This window comes from Neocloeon triangulifer, unplaced genomic scaffold (genome assembly GCF_031216515.1).
Source record: "Neocloeon triangulifer isolate White Clay Creek 2 clone unplaced genomic scaffold, ASM3121651v1 ptg000012l, whole genome shotgun sequence".
Taxonomy (NCBI): Eukaryota; Metazoa; Arthropoda; class Insecta; order Ephemeroptera; family Baetidae; genus Neocloeon; species Neocloeon triangulifer.
In genome coordinates, this window is record NW_026775554.1 from 6,540,918 (window position 1) to 6,563,594 (window position 22,677).

The 22,677-nt window shown below is 36.9% G+C and overlaps 5 protein-coding genes across 5 annotated transcripts in view; 1 reads left to right on the forward strand and 4 right to left on the reverse strand.

Annotated features, from left to right (window-relative positions):
* LOC132197566 (uncharacterized) overlaps positions 1 to 22,677 on the forward strand; it is a 190,119-nt gene that overhangs the window by 70,629 nt on the left and 96,813 nt on the right. The gene's annotated exons all lie outside the window — the stretch shown is intronic.
* On the reverse strand, positions 11,931 to 13,359 carry LOC132197992 (probable chitinase 10). Its single transcript, XM_059621649.1, has 5 exons — positions 13,253 to 13,359; positions 12,843 to 12,955; positions 12,623 to 12,790; positions 12,258 to 12,377; positions 11,931 to 12,192 (listed from the first exon to the last, which is right to left on the reverse strand). Exons 1-5 carry the CDS (start codon positions 13,338 to 13,340, stop codon positions 12,034 to 12,036), a joined length of 648 nt encoding a protein of 215 aa, XP_059477632.1. The 5' UTR covers positions 13,341 to 13,359; the 3' UTR covers positions 11,931 to 12,033.
* Positions 13,435 to 14,583, reverse strand: LOC132197902 (uncharacterized). Its single transcript, XM_059621504.1, has 5 exons — positions 14,513 to 14,583; positions 14,286 to 14,454; positions 14,142 to 14,232; positions 13,723 to 13,844; positions 13,435 to 13,667 (listed from the first exon to the last, which is right to left on the reverse strand). The coding sequence occupies exons 1-5, from the start codon at positions 14,546 to 14,548 to the stop codon at positions 13,435 to 13,437; spliced, it is 651 nt and encodes a 216-aa protein (XP_059477487.1). The 5' UTR covers positions 14,549 to 14,583.
* On the reverse strand, positions 16,165 to 19,909 carry LOC132197458 (probable chitinase 10). The gene is made up of 11 exons (XM_059620756.1): positions 19,860 to 19,909; positions 19,178 to 19,346; positions 18,953 to 19,121; positions 18,809 to 18,899; positions 18,403 to 18,524; positions 18,129 to 18,352; positions 17,939 to 18,074; positions 17,607 to 17,719; positions 17,245 to 17,412; positions 16,859 to 16,978; positions 16,165 to 16,810 (listed from the first exon to the last, which is right to left on the reverse strand). Exons 2-11 carry the CDS (start codon positions 19,256 to 19,258, stop codon positions 16,652 to 16,654), a joined length of 1,383 nt encoding a protein of 460 aa, XP_059476739.1. The 5' UTR covers positions 19,259 to 19,346; positions 19,860 to 19,909; the 3' UTR covers positions 16,165 to 16,651.
* LOC132197459 (probable chitinase 10) lies at positions 19,889 to 22,518 on the reverse strand. Its single transcript, XM_059620757.1, has 10 exons — positions 22,476 to 22,518; positions 22,243 to 22,414; positions 22,094 to 22,184; positions 21,705 to 21,832; positions 21,374 to 21,597; positions 21,174 to 21,309; positions 20,776 to 20,888; positions 20,549 to 20,716; positions 20,188 to 20,307; positions 19,889 to 20,132 (listed from the first exon to the last, which is right to left on the reverse strand). The coding sequence occupies exons 1-10, from the start codon at positions 22,494 to 22,496 to the stop codon at positions 19,974 to 19,976; spliced, it is 1,332 nt and encodes a 443-aa protein (XP_059476740.1). The 5' UTR covers positions 22,497 to 22,518; the 3' UTR covers positions 19,889 to 19,973.

Sequence of the window (22,677 nt, forward strand, 5' to 3'; positions counted from 1 at the left end):
AAGAAGGTTTCAAGTTGGCCATTAAAATAGATGATGACATTATTTATTATCTATTTTAATGGCAAACTCAAACCCTTCTGTAGGGGTGAAAAATGCATTTCAGCAGCTAATAATTTAATTCTGGACTCTACAAGAGAATCCTAATTGACATTCCATTTTTGATCAAAATCGCAGTTAGGCACCTAAAAAAGTTCCCTTGTAAATTATAATTATTTTCCTACGACAACATGCAGGGAACATGATTATTTTATTTTGAATTTTAAAAGAGACTCCCGCTGGCTAATGGATCGATTGCGAGCGTTTTATTTTTGCAAAAGTGGATTTGCATATAATGCATCGGGCGTGCAGGCGGACGGGTCAGTTGAGCTGGCCAGGCCGGGATTTGCCTCGGGCCGGTGCCTTTGATTGACAGCCGATGTATCACCGAGGGATTATAGGTCCGGCGATGAACAACCCCCAAAGTGCATCGGCCCGACGGACAGACGGACACGCATTGATACGCGAATCAAAGCAACTGCACAAAAGAGAAGGGCCTTCTTTCGTTGTGTATGATTGATTAAAACTCTCGAAAAGTTTAAATTAGGCCCGGGTGCAATAAATTTTGCTCGGAAGAAAGGGGCTCCTTTGTTATTCCGGCGTTGCACCAAAGAAAGAAAGACACGCACTTTATACGGCCGGCAGCTATTATCGGATTTCTCGCTGCAGCGGAGCGAGTTAATAAAAAGACGAGCGCGCCGGAGCACTGTATAATAAAAAGCAATATGCTTCGTTGTTACATGGCATCGAGCGCAGATATTGTGTGTCGTCGGTGAATAATTTCGCCTCTTCCGTCCCGCCGATATCGCGACGACATTTTTCTCGGCAAAACTTCCAGCGAATGGCAATTTTTCTTTTCAAAGATATCGTAGACGACGTCTAGAAAAAGTCTGCAAGAAAGTAAACATTTTTTGAAAAAAAAGATTCACCAAAACCTGCTATCCTAATATTTGTCAAATGAGTCTTGGGAGTGTTTTCTAATTGAAGTATTTATTAATATAACATTTTTTTTAATTAAACACAATGAAGTAAAAAAATTCGCTAATTTTTTCATCATTAAAAATTTGCACAAATGCATAATCTCCTGATGATTTCTTGTTTCGAACAAAGTTCAAAAAGTGTTTTAGTTTCGCTATGGGAAAATTTGAGCGTAGGCAGCTTGAGAACACTCTTGGCCACTTTTAATTAATTTTCTCCGTGTTTCGAGGAGGAAAGGTGGAGAATTAATTATCATCACAAGGCGGACGTGTAATGAAAATCGCGCACGCCACGCACGAGGCTGGCTCACGGCCAACGCCAATAGCTCGATTGAGGAAACCGAATCGAAAGAGAATCTTCTCCAATATAGCGAGAATATAAATAATTTCGATGTGAATTTTAAAAGAAAATATTTATTTAAATGGGGGAGCAGGAAAGAGATGCGAAATCCGTGTAATTATGTGCAGCGCTCTCTTCTCACGGGAGCGAAACTTTTACCAAGTTTTTAATTGCGCGTACGCCGCAAACTTCGCAGAGTGCCAAATTCAAAGCGGCGGCAGAGAGAAAAAATGTTTTAATGAGACTCTCATTCTCTTCCTCTTTTGGATACAATGGCGAAACGAAATTCCCCCTACCATTTGCGAAACTCATCGCGAAAACTGGTTTTTAATTCACCCTCTAATTGCGTCAGTCCATTTGCGGAATTTGTTTTGAAATCCAAACCAATGTTTATATTTGAAGAGTAAGAAAATTTGGTTAGATAATACGTGGAACTTTTTTTATTTTGTTGAAAAAGTTTTGTTCTGTTGCTTCGCGCGGGTGGTGGCGCCCGGTAGAGCAATGCATCAAAAATTTATAAATTATTCATTCTTCCGCCAGACTTGATAATTTATATTGCATCTCTCTCTCGACACACACACACGTGAAAATCCGTCACGCCGCTGTTATACGCATACACTTTTTTATTCGCAAGCGAGGGAAAAACTAATTTCGCGGCGCACAAGTCCTAAAGCACACCCACTTTTTCGCTCTCGCGTGACTCGCGTGCAAACGAGGCTCTTGCAAAAGACACTGACGGGCGTAAAAAAAGTAAAGTAAAAAATAGTACCGGAGTTTGCCCGAGATTCATCGTTCCTTTGTCAAGGCGAAGTTTGTGCCGCAGAGCTGCAGTGGGTTGCATCTGCATAATAGCAATAACCACCCGAGAATGAGATGCACCTGCAGCACAGTTAATTGCTCGGCAGCTTTGAGAGGCAGAGTTTGAATTAAAATTAACGAGAAGAGAGAAGCAGAATCCATTTTCCCGTAATTGTCTCGAAACAAAAGAGAAATTCGCGTGGTTATTTGAAAGGGATTTCTGGTGTGTGTCGAAAAATGGGGAAAAAAAGAGAAAGAGACGCAAAAAAACGCTTACATTTACCTTTATTGATGTGGAAAGGCAAAAGCCGTGAAATGAAAGGACCGGGGTTAAATTCTCTCTTTGTTAATCCCGGCATCAGGTGTAAACGTCAGGAGGGTCAATTGTACAAGCGGGAGTTCAACAAAAATCTGCATAGGAATTTTACTAAAAATCGATCCAGTACTTCTCTGGCATTTTTCAGGTGTGAATGATTAATGCGCTTTTCGTTAGCTTGCTAAGTGTGATTGATAGCGCAAATCGACTCTTGCTTGCGCGGTCTTTAAAATTTCATCAGCAGAGGATCTTTCTTTTATTTTGCCTCTCTCTTTCACTGTCAGACTAATCGCGTCTCCTCCTCGGCTGATTGATCGCAACCAATGAATTTCCACTCGGAAAATAACACGCCGCTTTTTGTCAATAAGAGCGAAATAATCCGTTCACGTTCAGGGTCGCGTGAAAACGAGTGTTTCGACTATGAAATCGGAGCAGCTAAACCGTTTGATCGGCCGCCTCCACTTTGTTTGATTAGCTGTTACGTTATACGAACTCTTTCGTGCTCGTGATTGAATTTGCTCCAACAGCACTCGATCGAAATTTAACAGCTCGCGAAGAACAAAAAATAAAAATCGTGCAAATCAAACGCGGTAACTGGATTTCCATTTAATATCAAATCAAAATGACTAGTATCAAATTTCCTAACCAATTAAACTCATTAAATTATCTCACTATTATTCTTGCAATCGTTTTAATACTTATATTTTAAATACGCATTGAAAATTACGGTACCTTATCCCTTATCTCAATAACAAGAATGCGACGGATGGGGTCTTTTTTATCTCAGAAGTTGTAGCAAAATTCTTACTACTGGTGGTGCCGTTTTATTCTACAATTCCTTATTTTCAACAAATTGTTTTAAACAAGGTTTAATCAACAACCTTAATAACAATCCACTGTTTTTGTTGCAGGTAAGAATTTGCTTGATTTGAGGAATTTCCACCGATTCGTTGCAGCTCACAAGTAAGATGATAAAAATCTGCCTCTTATTGATAGAAACCATTGTTTCTTAGAGCTGTTTGTGATTTGAGATAATTAGGTTTAAAAGCCGATCGTTTATTTGAATAAAACAAGTTGGCTGAAAATATTTTAAACTAATTGGCCCAAACGCGATTTATGCAACTGGCTCGTCAGGAGCGCCACGCGGGAGGCCTAACTCTGTTTTTCCAACGCTCGCTCGCACCGTTCGCTTTAAAATGAAAAAAGTTGGGAATTATTTGCCGAGCGCACGTGGAGCGTGAAATTAGCATAAATGGGTTGGCTGCCTGTCGGTCGGACGGGTTGGGCGAATCGGCGCGGCAATGGTTGATTGTTTAAATAACGGCCCTAATCCGCCGCTTATTCCCTTTATTGCCGTGTAAACAACAAAGCCGCTCTCGATCCGTCCAGTCTGCACATAATACTGCGTTCGTTGGCAACAATAACATTATCATAGGCGCATAACTGACTCGGCCGCGCACATAATAATAACCGTTAAATAAACAAAACGACCGCGCCGCGCAAAATTAATCGCTTGATCTGGCGATCGATGTTTGATCGCTTCAAGGTCGTGCCAGAGAAAAGGCGAACTTGAAAAGCTCTCAATTAAATCGTCTCGGCTACGAAAGAGAAAAAGAAAGAAAGAGTGAGAGCGGACGTGAGACGATTTTTTATCGCTCCCTGCGGAGCATCTGCCCCGCCGCCGGCCGAGTGATGTTGACAAGTTAAATATGGCGCACCAAGTGGCGCAGTGTGTACTTACACGCACACGTCCTCATGTAATCTAAGTAACAAAGTGTAAAGTGACGACAAGCCATTGCCAGGGGCAGTGACCAAAGGCTTTGTAAATAATTTGTCATTTTAATTCATAAAATTTCATTAGAAAAAGTGAATTGAAAGGGGGGGGGGTAAGAGCAGGAAAGCTTATTGTAAATATATTTTTCCCATAATTATTGCAGAATGTTTTCTTCAAATTATCGACTGAGTAAAAAATTTTCCGCAGCACTTCCCTCTGCCTTGGTAATGACATTGTTGTGTGCTGGGCAGGCCAAGAGGTTGTTACCTCCCAGTCTTGAGAGCGGTTTGCGGCCGAGAATCGCAAAACGTACACACATTTTCACTAGGGCTGCAGATGCCGTCAAGAGCTGCTTGTGTGCTTTTTTACACCGCGCTAAAATCGCGTCATGAATGGGCAACTTTCCCTTTGCTTTCGCCACCACTAATTCACACAAAATTGGCAACGAAAAGTTTGCAGCTGTCTCTGCATACACCTTATTTTTTGGAATTGTTGAAAAAATACATTGACATCAGCTTGAAATTGGTTCACTTCAGCCTCAATTGTTTAACTTTGGATTTACAAAAAAAAAAAAAATTCTAGAAATCTAAACTTATTGCAGCAAAGTTTGAATTTAAGCTCTACAACAGTTAGCCACAAGGTTTTTTTAATTTTCGTTAATTTAAAAAAAAAATATCATTGTAATTACCATGTTCAAGTTTCCCTGATATTCCATGAAATTTTGTCGTCCTAAAAAAGTTTTAAATCTACTTTAAAACATTGAATAATTCCTGAAATTTGAATATTTTGATCCATAGAGAGTGTTAATTGCCAGTTGTCGGTGCTCATGTGAGCAGCTCATATGAGCAGCATCAAAATCTGATCAAAATATACAAACTTCAGAAATTCTTGAATGTTTTAAAGTAGATTTAAAACTTTTTAGGGCGTCAATATTTCATGGAATATCAGCTCATATGTGCTGATATGAGCTGCTCAGTGAGTTGTCCTTGTTTTTTTGAAGAGGGAGTTAAAGGACGAAACCATGCGGTGAGCACATTACATCATATTACAGTTGCTGCACTAATGTGGAGCAAAATCAGCCCTGTACTGGAGCAGCAGTGAGCCAAATAAGGGGATTATAGAAAAAATTAAATTTAGGAACATTTGCGGCAATGCAGATATAAAAGCATGTCAAATATCTATAATTTTTCTAACATAAGAATGTGAATTTACAGTGTTTTTTTCTGATCATGGTTTGATTTTTGCGGATCACAATTAAATTATGTGGGTGTCGCGTCGGTGACGAGGCGTTTGTTTGGCCAGAGGGTCGTTTGTCGGCGGCACGTGATCGCAATTCGTATTGGGCCCTTTGTCGTTTGTTCCGCACGTCGGACTCGGCCTGCTTTGCTTTGCGCCGGGATAAGCAGCTTACGTATGTGCTTGTTGCCCTTTGGAAAATCTTGACCGAGGCCAACCAACTCGCCCAGCACAATCTGCAATCGCATAATACAATCCCTCTCGGGTTCGCAGAGTGGCCGTGTCGAGTTTCGCGCGGTGGTTATTGGAGAAACGATTTGCTGAAAAATATATATCTGTGGCGGCACCACAAGTTCGCCAGCCAGTTTGCTCTTCCTGCCCTCAGACTCGGCGGGAAATTGTTTTCCTATTGCTTCAACACAATGGTGAAAAATATAAATGCATTGAAAATGTGAGGAATAATAAAAAAAAAAACTTTAATGTTTTTTTCCAGATACAAAATTCAATAAAATATTATAAATACTTTTCACTAGAATGTATTGAAGGTTTTTTGTTTAAAGGGTTTAAAGTGTGCACCTGGTGTGCACGTCTAAATTATTCATTACTTAATCACGATATAAAAAAATAAAGGTATTGATAACTTTAAATCAGAACAATTTCCTTTTGAACAAAAAATATTTATTTAAAAAGGAAATGTGAAAAATTTTAAATTAAAAAATGCATTTTCCACATCAAAGATAAAAGATTTACAATCAAATTGAAGTTAAATTGGTATTTCTTTTAATTAATTGTACTGTCAGTTCAATCATAAAGTCACTAAAAAATTTTTTTTTATCAAAACTAATTGTAAGTCCTTTCCTTCAAATAAAAAAATCATCATAGCAATTTTTAATTCCATTTTTTTTTTAAAGCTGTACTTGAACCAGAAATGAGTAATTATTATTTTGACGGAGCATTTTGACTTTGAGCCCCTTCAAGAACCCCCGAGTTCGCATCTCTCTGCCCCCTTGTGCTGCGGTTTCTCTCTTGAAAGGGGTGGGTGTTGCAATGGAAACAGGTGCGAATCGTGGCTGAGTTGTTTCGTTGTTGCGTAGCCCTTTCCGCTCTTCCTCTCTAGAGAGCTTTGCGGCGCTCTAGTGCCGCGGCGTTAATTAAACTTTTAAATAAAACTGCTTTGCCGAAGAAAACCACCGTCGACACGCGGCACCGGCAATAACATGCATCCGCATTCTGCTTTTCTCCTCTAGTCGAGAGCTAGCCGGATTATTTATTTATTCAACGCTCTGCACTTTCGGCCAATTCAGCTCTATCGGTGTAATTTTACGAAACGCTCGTCGGCCAATTTTCCTTCAACGAAGAAAAAAATAAAATATAAACCGGCCAGCCAGTCGGGCTCTCGAGGGACACAAAAGAAATCCGCTCAAAATTGATACAAGCGCCGAATTTCTGTCCGAGAGCAGCTTGCCGGCGGCGGCCTTGCTTTTGGTCGTTCTCGTTTGCGTGCTCCAAATTGGTTCCAAATTGCCCCCCGAGAGGCAGAGTGCAAAAGGGTTCAATGGCTTTGCGATCGGTCTGCTGCTGATAGCAAAGGCCGAAACACTCGGCTGACGAGAAAAATAAGAAGAAAAATACTCCTAGCTAGGAAAAGCATAAAAGTATCTTTCCATCACCAACCTCTCCTTCTTCTCCCTTAAATTGCACGAATTTGAAACTAAATTTAGATCGTAAATTGCGGAACTATAAAAGGACGGAACGTTCTCTGACTGCTTAATGGCGCTTTATGGCAAAGAGGAAGGGACGATTGCAGTTCGAGAAAGTGCAGTGATTTGCTTTGTCGTCGAAACAATGCGGCCGGAAGAATGGCCGCCTGCACCCCACCGGCCGCACGAATTAGCCAAAGTGCACGGCTAGGGTGCGTGCACCCCCTTTGGTCCATTGTTCAAATCCTCCGCAGCTTCAGTCAGCTGAGAAATTCAAAGTGAAAATGCATTAAAACTTTTTTAGTTTTAGATATGATTGCAAAATCGCAGAATTAGGAACAATTATTATAGCCTTGCTGGTGATTCCTCCTCAATATTTGTAAATTTATTTTAGGACTGCTTTTCTTCTTTTAAAATTATGGTAGAATAAATTTCATCATTTCGTTTTACTCGTGTACATATTATGTTCACTTCAATTTCTGCTTAACCAGGCCTGCCTCCAGAAGAAAAGCTAAAAATTTATGGCAAAATTTACGATCTAGTGCATGCAAAAACGGCCGAGTCGAGCAAAAAGCAGGCCTCAGTCGATAATGGTGCCACGAGCAGTTTGGTTTCAAGTCCGTCGTGAATTATAGATTTAGTTTGCGGCAAAAACGAGAAGCTGTACTTACGAGAGGCCGGCGTTTCCATAATAAATCCCCGCGACCTGCTTTGTTTGTTTTTCTAATGCATAAGAGCGCGTGTGTTTGTCTGAAGAGGGAGGATTGCGCACTTGCAGGTCATCACCGAGACTCCCAATGCGACGCTAATTTAATAATACGCTCAGTTGCTCTTTTTGCTCGATCCTGATTAATTCTACCGGCTTTATGCTACACCACACCTAATCCCAAAACAACATGTATTCAAATCTAGTTAGAGATAAATATCGCCAGAAATAATTTACAAAATACAAAAATATTCACAATTATTGTTAACTTATTTTCAAAGAAATAATTTTACGCTTCAAAATTGTGTGAGATTTTTTACATTTAGGCAAAGTAGGCTCAATACAAAAAAAAGCAAATGGCATTTGAAAGTTTTTAATAAATTTATTAAAAATAAAAAATTAAATTATTCCTTTTTTTATTGTTTTTTTTTTTTAATCCCATTATAAAATTGAAAAGTTAATATCATTACTTGCATAATTTTATAATTTAAATTAATTTTTGTATTACAAATGAGCATACTTGGCGCTCACAATCAGTTCAATTGCTCGCCGTCTGCTCTTGCCATTAGAATTATTCGCTCAGTCGTTTGAAATCTGAGACGGATTTTCCGTTATCCTTCCCTTTCATTTCCAGGGGTTGTAAAAGATGAGACCGGCGCCTTTTATTGTCCCGCGCTCAGCTTGGGTAATTCATTTGGAGCGCCGAGACGATATTAAGATCAGTCCACGCGGGGGAGAAAGTGCGATCAGAGAAAGATAAAGGACTATTTTATGCGAGCTGCAGTCGCCCGCCTATTAAAATGACCCTTTAAACGCGAGGCAAACGGAATTTCATTGGTCAGGACTTTCATGCGACGAGATAGTGAAAATAAAGTGTTCAATTCGGGTTTTGGAATCATCTCAAACACCATCGTTGAAATTTGAATCGACCACATGTACAAGGAAGAACCTTTAATGGAGATTAATAATTCGGGGCGGCCCTCGTCAGAATAAATCCACTTTAGGTTGAGCGTCGTGGAGACAAAGGCCAAGCAAGATAGGAAGGAAAGTAATTTACTCCGTGGCGTATTAATCAATTTCCATTACCGTGCGCGAAATTGGATTTGGCTCATCGCTTAAGAGAGGAACCGCAGACGAAACTGGATCAATCGATCTACGTGCCTAAACAGTCCCAAAAAATAAAAAATGTTAAATTCAATTTGAAAATTCTTTTGAAATTTATTTTTCCCAAAACAGTTTTGTCCAAAGTTTTGCTGTTGAAAAATACCAATTAAATTTTAATGTAGCCGATTTGTTGGGAGCAAAACCACGACACGACCGACGGGCTTGTTTTGGTTTTGCGAAATGTCCCCGGAAAGGCTCCGTGGGGAAATGAACATGCAGTGTATGCGGAACCATAACTCTGCATTAAGCAGTGCAGAAACAATCGGCTGCGACTTTCGGATGAAATTTAACACGGTCGGAGCGGGGCTGCGAGTCCCCTTGCGGAAGTGCAGCAAAGTCCTGACGACGTTATCTCTCGCTTTTATTACCGGGGATGCACCTAGCAGGAATAATGCAATATCGCGTCGAGAGCGTTGCACGAGATGGAACGGCATGAATTTTTCATGCGGACGCCGCTGCACTCGCTGTTATACTTCCGGACGTGTGCAAACTCAAGGCAATTCATAACGTGTTATTTCTGCATGTGCTCTTGCTTGCACCCTAGAAAGAAAGAGGGAAAATCCGCTATGTCTAGGTGCACAATGATGAAATATAGCCTTTGTGATACAATTCAGCGCCATCTTTTGTATATGTTACTGTGTGGAATTTCCATGCTATTATGACTTTAGTCAATGGGAAACAGCAGAAATAATTAATTAAACTTTATTCGATATTTTGAATAATATCCAACTTCATGAGAGAAACAAGTTTACATTTCTGAACTCACAATTATTTCCATCATTTATGAGTGTGAAAAACTAGATTCCCACATTTTTTATCCATTTAAAAAATTGAAATATCTAAACTCTTAATAATTTATTTTTTCATAAATTATGATTAAATTTTTATCATATAATAATGTGCTTCTTGAATGATGTAGTTTTCTTCTTGTTGAGTTGATCCAAAATAACAAAATAATTATTATTTAACTCTCAGTACAAATTTAAACGTCTTAAACAAGGTCATAGAATAAAATAATAATTTGACGGTCCTTATGCACCTGATAATTTCAATTTGTTTTTTATTCAGAATTTCTTTTTCAAAAATAGTCACTAATAATTGAGCCGCAATTTCATTCTCCATTTCTTATTACACATGTCATATTATTTCAGCATAAGAACAACAGAACATACAGAGATTTTTAATTATTTGAAAATCAACCTTATAAGTTTAATAAATTAAATAATTAGTAGTTAAATTTCAGCCTGCTGCACAGACTGAATTTAACATAATTTGCTCATCGCATCCGTTCTCATTTGTGAAAAATTTCGGTCGCAGCTGCAGCAAGGAGAAAATTTTCGCCTCAAGTCCTTTGTTCTAATGAGCACGACCAGCGTCGCTTGCAGCCAGAACGGAAAAACTCATAAATATGCATGAAAAGTCCATTTAGCGTTAGCGGCGGCGGCGAGACACCCCGGAAAATCTTAATTCGCCGGGCAGAAAATTTGCAGCAAAAAATTCGCATTTGTTGCGCGCACGCTTTTTCCCTCTCTATTCATATTTTTACCATTATTTTCTGCGGATGGCGAAGAGAAGAAAAAGAACTGTTGCTGCCGGGAAAAGAAGAGACGGATAACGAAAAGAAAGTGGCCCGGTGCGGTGCTTCTTTTCTTACTCGCGCGCGCGGTCAATCATGCAGCGACGAGCATTCCTAATATTTATGTTCTCGGTAAAATCCCTGCCGGCAGCGCACAATGCCTCTCGTAAATAAGCACCGGATGAATGCGTAAAATTCCACCGGGGCCCAAAAGGAAAAACGAGAAAGGAACGCAGCTTGTTAGCCCGGCAGGCAACAGTGTTCGAATGAATCGGCCCGAAGCCCTGCAAATGATTCCAGCTGCGGAAAATGCTCTTGGTTTCTCGCTCTCTCTTGTATTGCAAATTCATGGTTTGTCGTCGACGCCCGCTTATTTGCATGCCATGAATATTTTAGCCCCGATCGAATCCCCAGCACTTGACTTCGACGTCGCAGCCCTTTCAAGAAAAAAATACTACCTTTGTATATTCTTTCGGAAACTGCAGAGAAACGCGATATCAAAATACTAAAACTAATAATAATATAAAGATAAATAAGATTTAATATAAATCGAAAATGGACTGTAGATTTTAACAAATTATGATGAAATTTTAATGGCCATAACATGCAAAATATTATTGGTGCAATAGTTTTGATAAATTCACGCTGCTTTATTAATACTGTTGTTTATTTTGTCCATATTGAAAAAAATTTATAAGTTGTGCAGTTTTTAAAAATTGAATTCCGGAACCAAAAGGTACCACCACTACCAAAGATTTTGCTAAATTTTGCTAAAACTTGTGAGCTCAAAAAGACATCCGTCGCAGTAATACATTTTAATATTTAATTTAATTTAATTCTAGAAAAAAATTCAAAATCTATGTTCAGGATATTCTTTTGTATACATAGATGCTGTCAACCAAAGAAAACTCTTTGCAGGGTTCCCTGTAATCAGAAGAATATGAATAGTGGTCGAACCAAGTTAATGTCAAAGAAGTGGTATTAATTAAATTTAATTATATAATATTGACAAAAAAATTAAATTTTCATTTTTTTGTTTAAATCTTTTAAGGCTCGCCGTGCGCTAACTTGTTAACTCGCAGATTTTTTTGTTTTGTTCAATAAAAATTTATTCAAAGATTAAATTGAACAAGCCAGCATTATATTTCAGATTACGTGTCGATTAGTTTCAGATTTTTAGTGTTTAGATCAAATAAGGCAAAAAGCGCAGACGTGTCAACCGCACAAGCCTTTTGCTGCTTTTTGTCGTCTTGATCTGCAGCTCCAGCTTCCCCTCGAGACGAAATTATATTTAATATTCACTCGACGCACACGCTCTGACGCGATTATGCAAATGGCGACGTTAGCAAAGAGGGACAATTAGAGGTCGGTTGAGTCACATCGGGGTTGCAAATAAACGACAGGGGTGGGTCACACGCACTGGCGCAGCGAACAGCCGGCGCCGTGCAGCAGCTCGGCGGTCATCCTCAGGACGGGCATTTTTCCACAGCCACACTTGCCCATCCAGTCGTCATTGCTCGCATAGCCGAAAATAATTCCTTCTACACCAGCAGATTTAAAGTATTCCATCTAAAAGAAAAAATGAAATTATAACAATAATAAATAAAAAAATTGTAGCATATTAAATTATTTACTTTTGCGGTCAGAATATTCATGTCTTCATAAGTAAAAACGTGCGTCGTGTTGTATGCGTAATTGAACATTTTGTCATCCTTTAAAATAGTGAAATTTTGCTTCCTTATGGTCTGACAAACCTGTTGACAGGGAAATCAAATTTGTTTTCATCATTGAAATACCATTGGAAAAATGCCGTTAAACTATCAATAAAATTTGAAATTTGATCAGGGATATTCAAATTGATTCAAATGCTGAGTTAGCACAAGAAAATTTCATAAGCAGCTTGGCTATGAGAATATCCCACACTGTTTAAAATTTATATATAGACGACCACTGTATATCCTAACTGCAACCGTTAATATTCAATGTGTGAAAAATGCACCTCTGAAAGGCGTTCCACTTGGCCTTTTCTAACTGCACTAGTCTTGGTTTTAGGTACAGTGTTATTCTGTACCAGTTCATAGAGGACAGAGAATGAGGCCACCCCGGCAAGAACCTTCGTCATGCGAGCCGCTCCAATCTTTTCTTTGATCGCACCAATTGAGTACATCTGCAAAAAAATTCATTTAATCACAGAAAATTATTATAAATGCAAAACTTGCTAGCTCGTGCATGGGCGCAGAGGGGAACAGGTCGGCGCTCCACACACCTTGATAGTCGTATGTTGTCATGTAAAAATAATCGACGAAATTCCATAAAACGTTCAGGTTGTACCCTGAATTATTCAAGTAAAAATTAGACCTAGGCAATTAGAGATCTTTCGAATGAATATAATTCAGACACCAGTAAATAATTCCACATTTAAAGCAAAACGAAAAATATGGAACACTTTTCCAACCTATTGTAAAATTGACTTTTTATTTCTGAAGTATTAAATATATTCTGCTGTCTGAAAATTTATTCCAACCCACACACATTAACATTATTTCTTCTTTTAGCGATATTTTTACGACAATTACAGTAAATATTTTATTGCGCAATCTTAAAATTTTTTGAATTGTTGTATGCCTACCACTCATAAGTATCACATCATATCTGCCCACGTTCAAGAACAATAGTTTGCCCTTGGCCTTGACTGCTGGATAAAGCTCCTTAAACATTGTCACCAAGTTTTCCTTGTCTTTCTTGTCGCCCCTGATGCAGTCAAACTTGTTTTTAATTTTAATAATAAACAATAAAATATTCAAAATTTGATTAATTCACGACAAAACAGCCCGGATAATACCAACGCACGTTGATTCCGTCAAATTTGTACTCATCGACAAGTTGGAGCATCTTCTTAATCAGTTGGGTCCGTAGATTGGCATCGGCGGCGACTTTTGAAAAAGTGACACCGTCCATGCCGTCGCCTGGTTCCATGCTGCCAAAATTCATGATGACAGGAATGCCTTGTTTTTGCGCAAACACCTTCGTTTTGTTGAAACGGTCTATCGAGAAAAATCCCAATATAATGTCAACCATAACACTTTTAATTTAATTTACCTATCAAAATTTGGCGCTGACTGATGTTGTTTGTGTCTGGATCGTAGAAAAACCACGGCCCCATTGATATGTGCGTACACAAATTGAGCTGCAGCATTTTTATCGTGTCAAAAGAGTCCACTCTGAAGAGAATTGAATATTAAATTAAACGTGTTTTATTATATTGAGAAAAGAGCAGTGAACCCGAATTTCATAAATTATTTTGCACGGCTGAGACTTTTGACCAGATGTTTGTTGACCAAAATTATGTTTTTTTTTCGAATCTTATATGAAAATTTCTTAACCACAATATTAGTACCAAATTCTTAAAAAAGGAAAATATTTTATTAAAAATTAATCAGCGAACTCCTCTTAATGTTTAAATACATAGTTCAAGTTTAAAGCAAATTTTGCAAATATAAAAACTCTTTTTCTCTTACAGTTCGTCCAAAAGGCAGACCAAAATTTTCTGATCGGCCTTAATCCATGTTGGTTCAAATCGCTCCTTTCCTTGACAAGGCTCGTCCACAACTGAAATAATTAAAAATTCCTGCAAATTGGAAATATCATTTTTTGGGATATACAGCCACCCGTTTTGTAGTTTATGGTGCAGTTTTTGCTGAAGCTGGGGAGGCCGAGACATTGAGAAATGCACCTCTGAAGGGGATGTTTAATGTCTGTAGCGTTTATTTGCGGCACTCGCTGACATGACTTAACCGTCGCAACGAATTCCACCGACATCAGAAGCACAAACTTAAAAAGAATAATATTAATCTCTACCAGAAAAGAGAGTTTAATTATGAAATAATACCATTTTTGAAATAAAAATCGTCTCCAAATTGAGCATTTTAATATTTTAATAATGTTCTGAATTTATGACTGAATGAGGCTCTTCTCGTCAACTGCTACATCCGGTTGTAATTTGCGCAAAACTAAACGGGGTCATGTTAAAATTTGCTATCGTAACTTCCTTCTATGGCCTGCAAAAAGAGTGAAAAGTTAGGATTTGTATAGGTCGTGGCATAAACGGGGCAATGAAAATGAACGTGTGTTGGTCAGCACAACAAGATAACTTAAAGCTGATATAATATCGGTGATGCACATGAATAAAGTACTCATGTATTCGACAAACCTGCCGAGGGGGAGATACAATTTGAATTTATCATTAAACTAAAGAGCTTGATATAGAGAATTAAATTGACTCAAATGCTTAATTAGTGTCAGAAAATCTCATAAGCAAACTGGCCATGAGAATATCCCTCAGTGTTTTAATTAATATTTTAAATTTAATAAATTAATATACTGCGCTTATCATTGGAAATTTCTTGTTAAACCATCAATAAAATTTATCCAGGGATATTCAAATTGATTCAAATGCTGAGTTAACACAAGAAAATTTAATAACTTATAGCTTGACTTGGCTATGAGAATATCCCAAACTATATAAAATTTATCGAGACAACTGTATATCGTAACAGCAACTGTATTTTCATAAATAATATTCAATGTGTGAAAAAATGCATGATCAACATTTGTAAATTGAGAACCACTTTTGGGAATTTTTTCAATAAAAACGGCTTAAAATAAAATTTTGAAAATTTCAGGGAAGGTCACATTATATAATCAACTATTTTTAAAATTTTTGTTAAAAAAACCAATTGCATACTTTACAGAGGCAAATAAATATGTACATATTTTACACACTAAACTTGCGAAGTAGCGAAAAATATTATTTGGAAAAATTTCAAAATATATATTGTATACATTTAAATTTAAAAAAAAATTTACTCCATTAGCTTTAATTTTCGCCAAAGTTTTTAATTTTTGGACCGATAGAAAAATTACCACAGCCAATTGAGCAAACTCCTTAACTCCGTCCAAACGGGCCTGCCGAGATGGTCGATGCGCCCACCCACGTGACTTTAAAAATTGTTCCTTGCATTTGTGAAAATATCATCATCATCATCAAAATATTTATTAAACACATGTGTGTACGACATTTGTGAAAATATCAAGTTGATAAAACAATTAGAACTATTGATTTGCTTGAAAAAACCCGGAAACTCTAAAATCCAGGATGGCTTCCGCTCGGGCATGCCGAAAATTCGTTTTTCGACTTTTTCGGCTATTGCACGCAGACGGAGTGACATAAAAGTGATAACTAAGATATCATTTTGAAGGGCGCACAAAATCTGATCTTTCTGTACCAATATTGAACCTCCATGAAACGAAACTTTTCAAACCCTTTGAAAAGTACAAACGTACAAATAATGCCGGAAAATACATGCCAAAAATGTTCATTGGAATTTTTGCAACAGGCAAAAACGATTTTAAAATATCAAGTAGAAAATTGTTTAATCATTACAAGTAAAATAATTTGTTACGCTGGTTAATAATACTTTATTATAAAAATTAAAAATGTTTTATCATTGTTTATTTAACCAATTGCAACATATAGTTTGCACGTTGAAAAGAATCAATTGTTTGGAGACAGCGAATTGTTGGACAGAACGGCATCACCAAAATATATGAATTAACTTTTAATCTCATGTTACGATGTGAATGTTATTTACAATTGAAATTTTAATCTAATTATATTCTTTGATTGCCGCGCGGCTCTAAAAATTATTAAAGCTTTGAAAGCGTGACCATTTATAACATTTAAGTTAAATTCAAATTAATACAATTTTTAAAGAGAATTAGGTACTTGATAGAAGTATCACAAAAGCTGCATTAATTTAGTCGCAGAATTCCATCGCTTCAGCCGAATGTAAAAAAGCACAAATTTGTCCACCAAAAAGCGTTTTTCTACTTTTTGTCGTCCTGACGTGCATTTCCTTGAGACGAAATTACGTTAATATCCACTTGAAGCACAATCACGACTGAAGTATAATAAAGAGGGACAATTATAAGTTGGTTGGGACAAATAGGGGCTGAAAATTCTGACAGGTTACACGCACTGGCGGAGCGGGCAGCCGGCGCCATGCAGCAGCTCGGCGGTCATCCTAAGGATTGGCATCGTTCCACAGCCGCACTCGTCCTTCCAGTCATCGTTGCTAATATAGCCAAAAATGAATCCCACCACACCAGCGGATTTTAAATATTCAATCTAAAAAATTCAAGTATCAAGAATTGAGGTTTAAATGTGATTATTTACTTTTGCGGTCAAAGTATTCAGGTCATCGTAAGAAAACACGTGCGTCGCGTTGTATGCGTAATTGTTAGTCTTGTTATCCTTTAAAATAGAGTAATTTTTCTTCCTTATGGTCTGACAAACCTGTCGGGAGGGAGATAAATATTTTTTCATCAATTAAACAAACAATGAGCTTAATGCTTAACAAAGAAATACTGGTGTTAAACTATAATATTTTCTACATTTGTTCTACATTCACATGTCGAGTTAGCACCAGAAGATCTCATAGGCAAATTGACATGTGAATATTATTTACCAATATTTTAATTTTTTTGCTGACTTTATCTTAAACGTAACCATATTTCTTTAGATAAATCATTTTTAGTGCCAAAATGTGAGCTTAAAAGCACCTCTGAATAGTTTGCCAATCTGCCTTTTGTGACTTCACTAGATTTACTCCTGGGCACTGTGTTTTTCTGTACAAGTTCATACAGGGCAGCGAATGAGGCCACCCCGGCAAGCACCTTCTTCATGCGAGCCGCTCCAATCTTATCTTTGATAATACCGATGGAGTAGATCTGCAACAGTTCATTTTGTGCCAGATTAGTTGCAAATGAAGTTTATTGGTGTACCACAAGGCAATCTCTGCCCAACTCGAGATACATCACACAAATATTCAAAAGTTATATAATGAAAAGAAAACTCCAACAATTGGAGAGGAGAATAAGATGACACACACATACACATACATACATATAAAAGAAAATCTTACAAGGTTGTGCATGCCCGTAGAGGGGAACAAAGAGGTTTTCCAGGTGTCTTCATAGACGTAAGTCGTCATATAAAAGTAGTCGACGAAATTCCATAAAATGTTCATGTCATACCCTGAATTTTTTAAATAAAATTGAGATTTACGTAATTGATTATTTTGCAATGAATTGAATTTGGATATTTGTTAATAACCCGTTCTCCAGCCTACATACACATTGAAATTATTTCTTCTAGCTACATTTTTAGTCTATTGAACAGTGTCCAATTATTAAATTGTTATCTTAACCCCAGCCCCCAGCAGATATTTGAGAACTATTGTAAATATTTCAATACCATTCATGAGAATCGAATCAAATTTGCCCACGTGCAAAAAGAATAGTTTGCCCTTGACCTTAAGTGCTGGGTAAAGCTCCTTGGCCATTATCACCAAGTTTTCCTTGTCTTTCTTGTTGCCTTTGACACAGTCGTACTTTGAGAAATTTATATAAAAAACAATATAATACTCAAAATTTGATTAATTCACGATAATACAGCCCGGATAATACCAACGCAAGTCGATTCCATCAAATTTGTACTCATCGACAAGTTCGAGCATCCTCTTAATCAGTTGCGTCCGTAGATTAACGTCAGCGGCGACTTTTGAAAAAGTGACACCGTCCATGCCGTCGCCTGGTTCCATGCTGCCAAAATTCATGATGACAGGAATGCCTTGTTTTTGTGCAAACACCTTCGTTTTGTTGAAACGATCTAACGAGAAAAATCCCAATGTAGACCACAACACTTTTAATTTAATTTACCTATCAAAATTTGGCGTGGACTGATCTTGTTTGTGTCTGGATCGTAGAAAAACCACGGCCCGATCGATAAGTGCGTACAAAAATTAAGCTGCAGCATTTTTATTGAGTCAAAAGGGTCCAATCTGAAGAGAATTGTATATTAACTTAATTTTGTTTGATCATATTGAGAAAAAAGCAATGAACCCGAATTTCATATTATTTTGAACGGCTGAGACTTTTGAGCAGATGTTTGTTGACTAAAATTATGTTTATTTATTTTTTAATCTGATGCAAACTTACTAAACCATAATTTACATTAGTACCAAATTCTCAAAATTGAAATTATTTTATTTAAATAAACCTGCAAACTCCTCTCAATTATAAGATAGTTCAAATTTTGCAAAATATAAAAACTCATTTCTCTTACAGTTCATCCAAAAGGCAGACCATAATCTTCTGATCGGTCTTGGCCCATGTTGGTTCAAAGGGCTTCCTCACTCGACAGGGCTCATCCAAAACTGAAATACTCTTGAATTACTTCACCTGAAATTAATATCTTTTTATGTTATACATCCACCCGTTTTGTAGTTTATGGTGCAGTTTTTGGTGAAGCTGGGGAGGCCAAGACATTGAGAAATGCACCTCTGAAGGGGATGTTTAATGTCAGTAGCGTTTATTTGCGGCACTCGCGGACATGACTTGACCGTCGCGACGAATTCTACCAACAACAGTAGCACAAACTTATAATAATGACATGTTAATCTCTTCTAGAACAAAATTTAATTAAGAAATATACAATTTTTGAAATCAAATTGATCTCCAGAATGAACATTTTAATGTGTCCTGATTTTTTAACTGACAATGAGGCTCCAGTCATGGACTGCTACGTCCGGTTATGGCTTGCGCAAACAAAACTACGCCATGTTACATTTTTGTGCAACTTCCTCCAATTGCCCTTCTATGGCCTACAAAAAGATTGAAAGTTAGGATTTGTGTCGTGGCTTTTTACTACAGGCTTTGTGCAGAATCTTCCAATCCTTCCAATAAAATGAAATCGTGATCAATTTTAAGAATTAAGGTGAAATGTTTTGGAAAAAATATGCAAAGAAATCGCATCATAAAAATAATTTAACTATGTTATTCTGAATCGTAATACATTATTTAAAGATTCACTTTTATTTTTGTTATTAGTTGTCCTTTATCTTGCTTGATTTAAAGAATCTAAAGAATCAATTGTAGTAATTACATTTTTGAACAAAATAAAAATAAAAAAATAAAAATTATCTTGATTTCATTTAAGTTAGTCTCAATGAAATCAAAACTTATTAAAACAATAAAATTTCCCAATTTAATTTTAATTGCAAAGTTTTAAAATTTCGTTGATTAGGACAAAAATTAAAAAAGCATAAACTTGCCAAAGGAAAAGCATTTTTATATTTTTTTGCTGCGATTTGTTGTTCAGACCTCCTCAAAATTACAATTTGTAATATTCACTCATTGTCGGCGCACAAATCCTGAAGCAATTAAGGTGGCGCAAGTAAAGGTGTACAATTAGGAGTCACATCAGGGTTGCAAATAATTGACAGGGTTTGTCACACGCACTGCCGCAACGGGCATCCGGCGCCGTGCAGCAGCTCGGCGGTCATCCTCAGGATAGGCATTGCGCCGCAGCCGCACTCGCCCTTCCAGTCGTCTCTGTGAATGTAGCCGTAAAAAACTCCTACTACCCCAGTAGATTTCAAATATTCAATCTAAGAAAATCAAAATTTTAGCATTAAAGAAATTGAATTGTAAATACTTATTTACTTTTGCTGTTAGAGAATTCAAGTCATCGTAAGTGAATACATGTGTAGTGTTGTATGCGTAATTGCAATTCTTGTTATCCTTTAAAATAGTGTAATTTTGTTTCCTTATGATCTGACAAGTCTGCCGGGAGAGAGATAAAATTTATTTTCATTGATTTTGTTGATTCTTAACATAGGAAAACTGCTACTTTCTGTCTCTAAATCAATATTTTTTTATGAATTTACAGTTAGAACCAGTAAACAACTCTTACATAAACTTTGCATGAGAATATCTCCAATAAATTAATTTTCAGAGCTAATCAAATTTAATTTAACCTTAATATTTTAATTCATCTTTTTTTAATTGTGAGCTAAAAAAGTACCTCTTGATAATTGGGGTATCGGCCTTTGGTGACTTCGCTAGTCTTGGTTTTAGGTATTGTGTTTTTTTGTACAAGTTCATAGAGGACTGATAAGGGAGTCACCCCGGCAAGCACCTTTTTCATGCGAGCCGCTCCAATCTTGTCTTTGACCGCACCGACTGAGTAGATCTGCAATAATTCATTTCATCAAATTCACGGATTATTATAAAAATTAATGAAAAACTTGCAAGGTTGTTCATGCCCGTAGAGGGGTACAGGTTGGTGCTCCATGAACCTTCATATGTGTACGTCTGAATAAAAAAGTAGTCAACGAAATTCCATAAAACGTTCAGGTCCAAGCCTGGATTTTTGAAGTGAGAATTAAAAATGAGATTTTAATATTATTAACTCCAAACTTAAGGCAACAAAGTAAGGAATATATGTATTTTGAGCTTCATTTGTTTGATATGATTTTTTTCCGTACAACCAATTACATTATTTTGCTGACATTTAATATTTTTATTTTTTTAAGCACGTTTTAAATTATTTTTTAATCTGCCTCTATTGATTTAATGTGTTATTTAATTACATAATCATAAAAAATTAAACAGAAATTGCAATATTGTTATAAATATCTTTTTAATACCTCTCATGATCATCGCATCCCAGTTGCCCACGAGCAAGAACAATAGTTTGCCCTTGGCTTTAAGTGCGGGATAAAGCTCCTTAAACATTGTCACCAAGTTTTCCTTGTCCTTCGCATTGCCCTTGACGCAGTCTGTCTATTTTCAAATAATAAAAGAATTAAAAATAAGCAAAAATTTGCTTGGAATTGGATTAAATTACAAAGGAACAGCCCGGATAGTACCAACGCACGATGATGCCATCAAATTTGTACTCATCGACAAGTTCCAGCAACCTCTTAATCAACTGAGTCCTTAAGTTGACGTCAGCGACGACTTTTGAAAAAGTGTCGCCATCCATGCCGTTGCCTCCTTCTGCACTGCCAAAATTCATGATGACTGGAATGCCTTGCTTTTGCGCAAACACCTTCGTTTTGTTAAGAAGGTCTGGAGAAAAATTATCATTGTTTATTATTTTTCCAAATTGTTACATCACGTTGTTTACATTCAATATCTCAAAATTGACCAGAATATTTTCCTTCTTTTATTTATACCTATCAAAAATTGGCGTGGACTGATCTTGTTTGTGTCTGGAGCATAAAAAAACCACGGCCCGATCGATAAGTGCGTACACAAATTGAGCTGCAGCATTGGCATTATGTCGAAAGAGGAGTCATCCACTCTGGAGAGAATAAATGTGAAAATAATTGGAAATCCTGATTATCATGGAAAATAGGCCATCTTTTGAAAAGATATTTTTAGCATAATATATGTGTACCAAATATTATGTAAATAAAATTTTATGTATTTAATTTTTTTTTAGCTACATGATCAATATTTTAAATTCAAATTATTTTATTATGAAAAAATCCACATTTTTTTTGTTTATTGATTTGATAGACTTTCAAGCAACCCGATGCAAAAAAAAAATCATTTTTCTTACTGTTCGTCAATATAGCAGACCAACAATTTCTGATCAGCAGTGACCCATGTTGGTTCAAATCGCTCCTTTCCTAGGCAGGGCTCGTTCAAAACTGAAATTATATTAAATTTCTCGAATATACCTAACTTTTTTATTTTTTGATGATATACATCCACCCGTTTTGTAGTTCATAGTGCAGTTTTTGGTGAAGCTGGGGAGGCCGAGACATTGAGAAATGCACGTCTGAAGGGGATATTTACTGGCAGTGGCATTTATTTGCTGCACTCGCGGACATGACTTGACCGTCCAGACAAACCCCACTGGCAGCATCAGTAGCAAAAACTTACAATATAGATCATATTAATCTCTATAATATAAAAGAAAAGGTATAATGAAATTTTACAAATTTCAAAACCAAAATCATCTGTATATATGGAGCATTTTCATACTGAATTCTGGTCTGAGGTATAGCATACATTTCAACTGCTACGTCCGGTTATGATTTACGCAAACAAAATGACGTCATGCGGAATTGATATTGCTGAACTTCCTTTTATGGCCTACAAAAAGATTGAAAGTTTTTGTTCGTGGATCGAGGTATAAAT

Excerpts from the sequence above, each read along its gene's own strand:
- LOC132197992 (XM_059621649.1), bottom strand. The coding sequence starts at position 13,340 with ATGTTTAAGGAGCTTTATCCAGCAGTCAAGGCCAAGGGCAAACTATTG. Across the intron at positions 12,956-13,252 it reads TGATGTGATACTTATGAGTG|GGTACAACCTGAACGTTTTA; the intron begins GTAGGCATACAA and ends TGAATAATTCAG. Across the intron at positions 12,378-12,622 it reads AAGTGGAACGCCTTTCAGAG|GTTTGTCAGACCATAAGGAA; the intron begins GTGCATTTTTCA and ends CCCTGTCAACAG.
- LOC132197902 (XM_059621504.1), bottom strand. The coding sequence starts at position 14,548 with ATGCTCAATTTGGAGACGATTTTTATTTCAAAAATG. Across the intron at positions 14,455-14,512 it reads CGATTTTTATTTCAAAAATG|TTTGTGCTTCTGATGTCGGT; the intron begins GTATTATTTCAT and ends ATTCTTTTTAAG. Across the intron at positions 13,668-13,722 it reads TCAGCGCCAAATTTTGATAG|ACCGTTTCAACAAAACGAAG; the intron begins GTAAATTAAATT and ends TTTTCTCGATAG.
- LOC132197458 (XM_059620756.1), bottom strand. The coding sequence starts at position 19,258 with ATGACTGGAGCCTCATTGTCAGTTAAAAAATCAGGACACATTAAAATG. Across the intron at positions 19,122-19,177 it reads TCAATTTGATTTCAAAAATT|TTTGTGCTACTGTTGTTGGT; the intron begins GTATATTTCTTA and ends CATTATTATAAG. Across the intron at positions 17,413-17,606 it reads CTACGGGCATGCACAACCTT|ATCTACTCCATCGGTATTAT; the intron begins GTAAGATTTTCT and ends GAACTGTTGCAG.
- LOC132197459 (XM_059620757.1), bottom strand. The coding sequence starts at position 22,496 with ATGATTTTGGTTTTGAAATTT. Across the intron at positions 21,598-21,704 it reads TCCACGCCAATTTTTGATAG|ACCTTCTTAACAAAACGAAG; the intron begins GTATAAATAAAA and ends ATTTTTCTCCAG. Across the intron at positions 20,717-20,775 it reads CTACGGGCATGAACAACCTT|ATCTACTCAGTCGGTGCGGT; the intron begins GCAAGTTTTTCA and ends GAATTATTGCAG.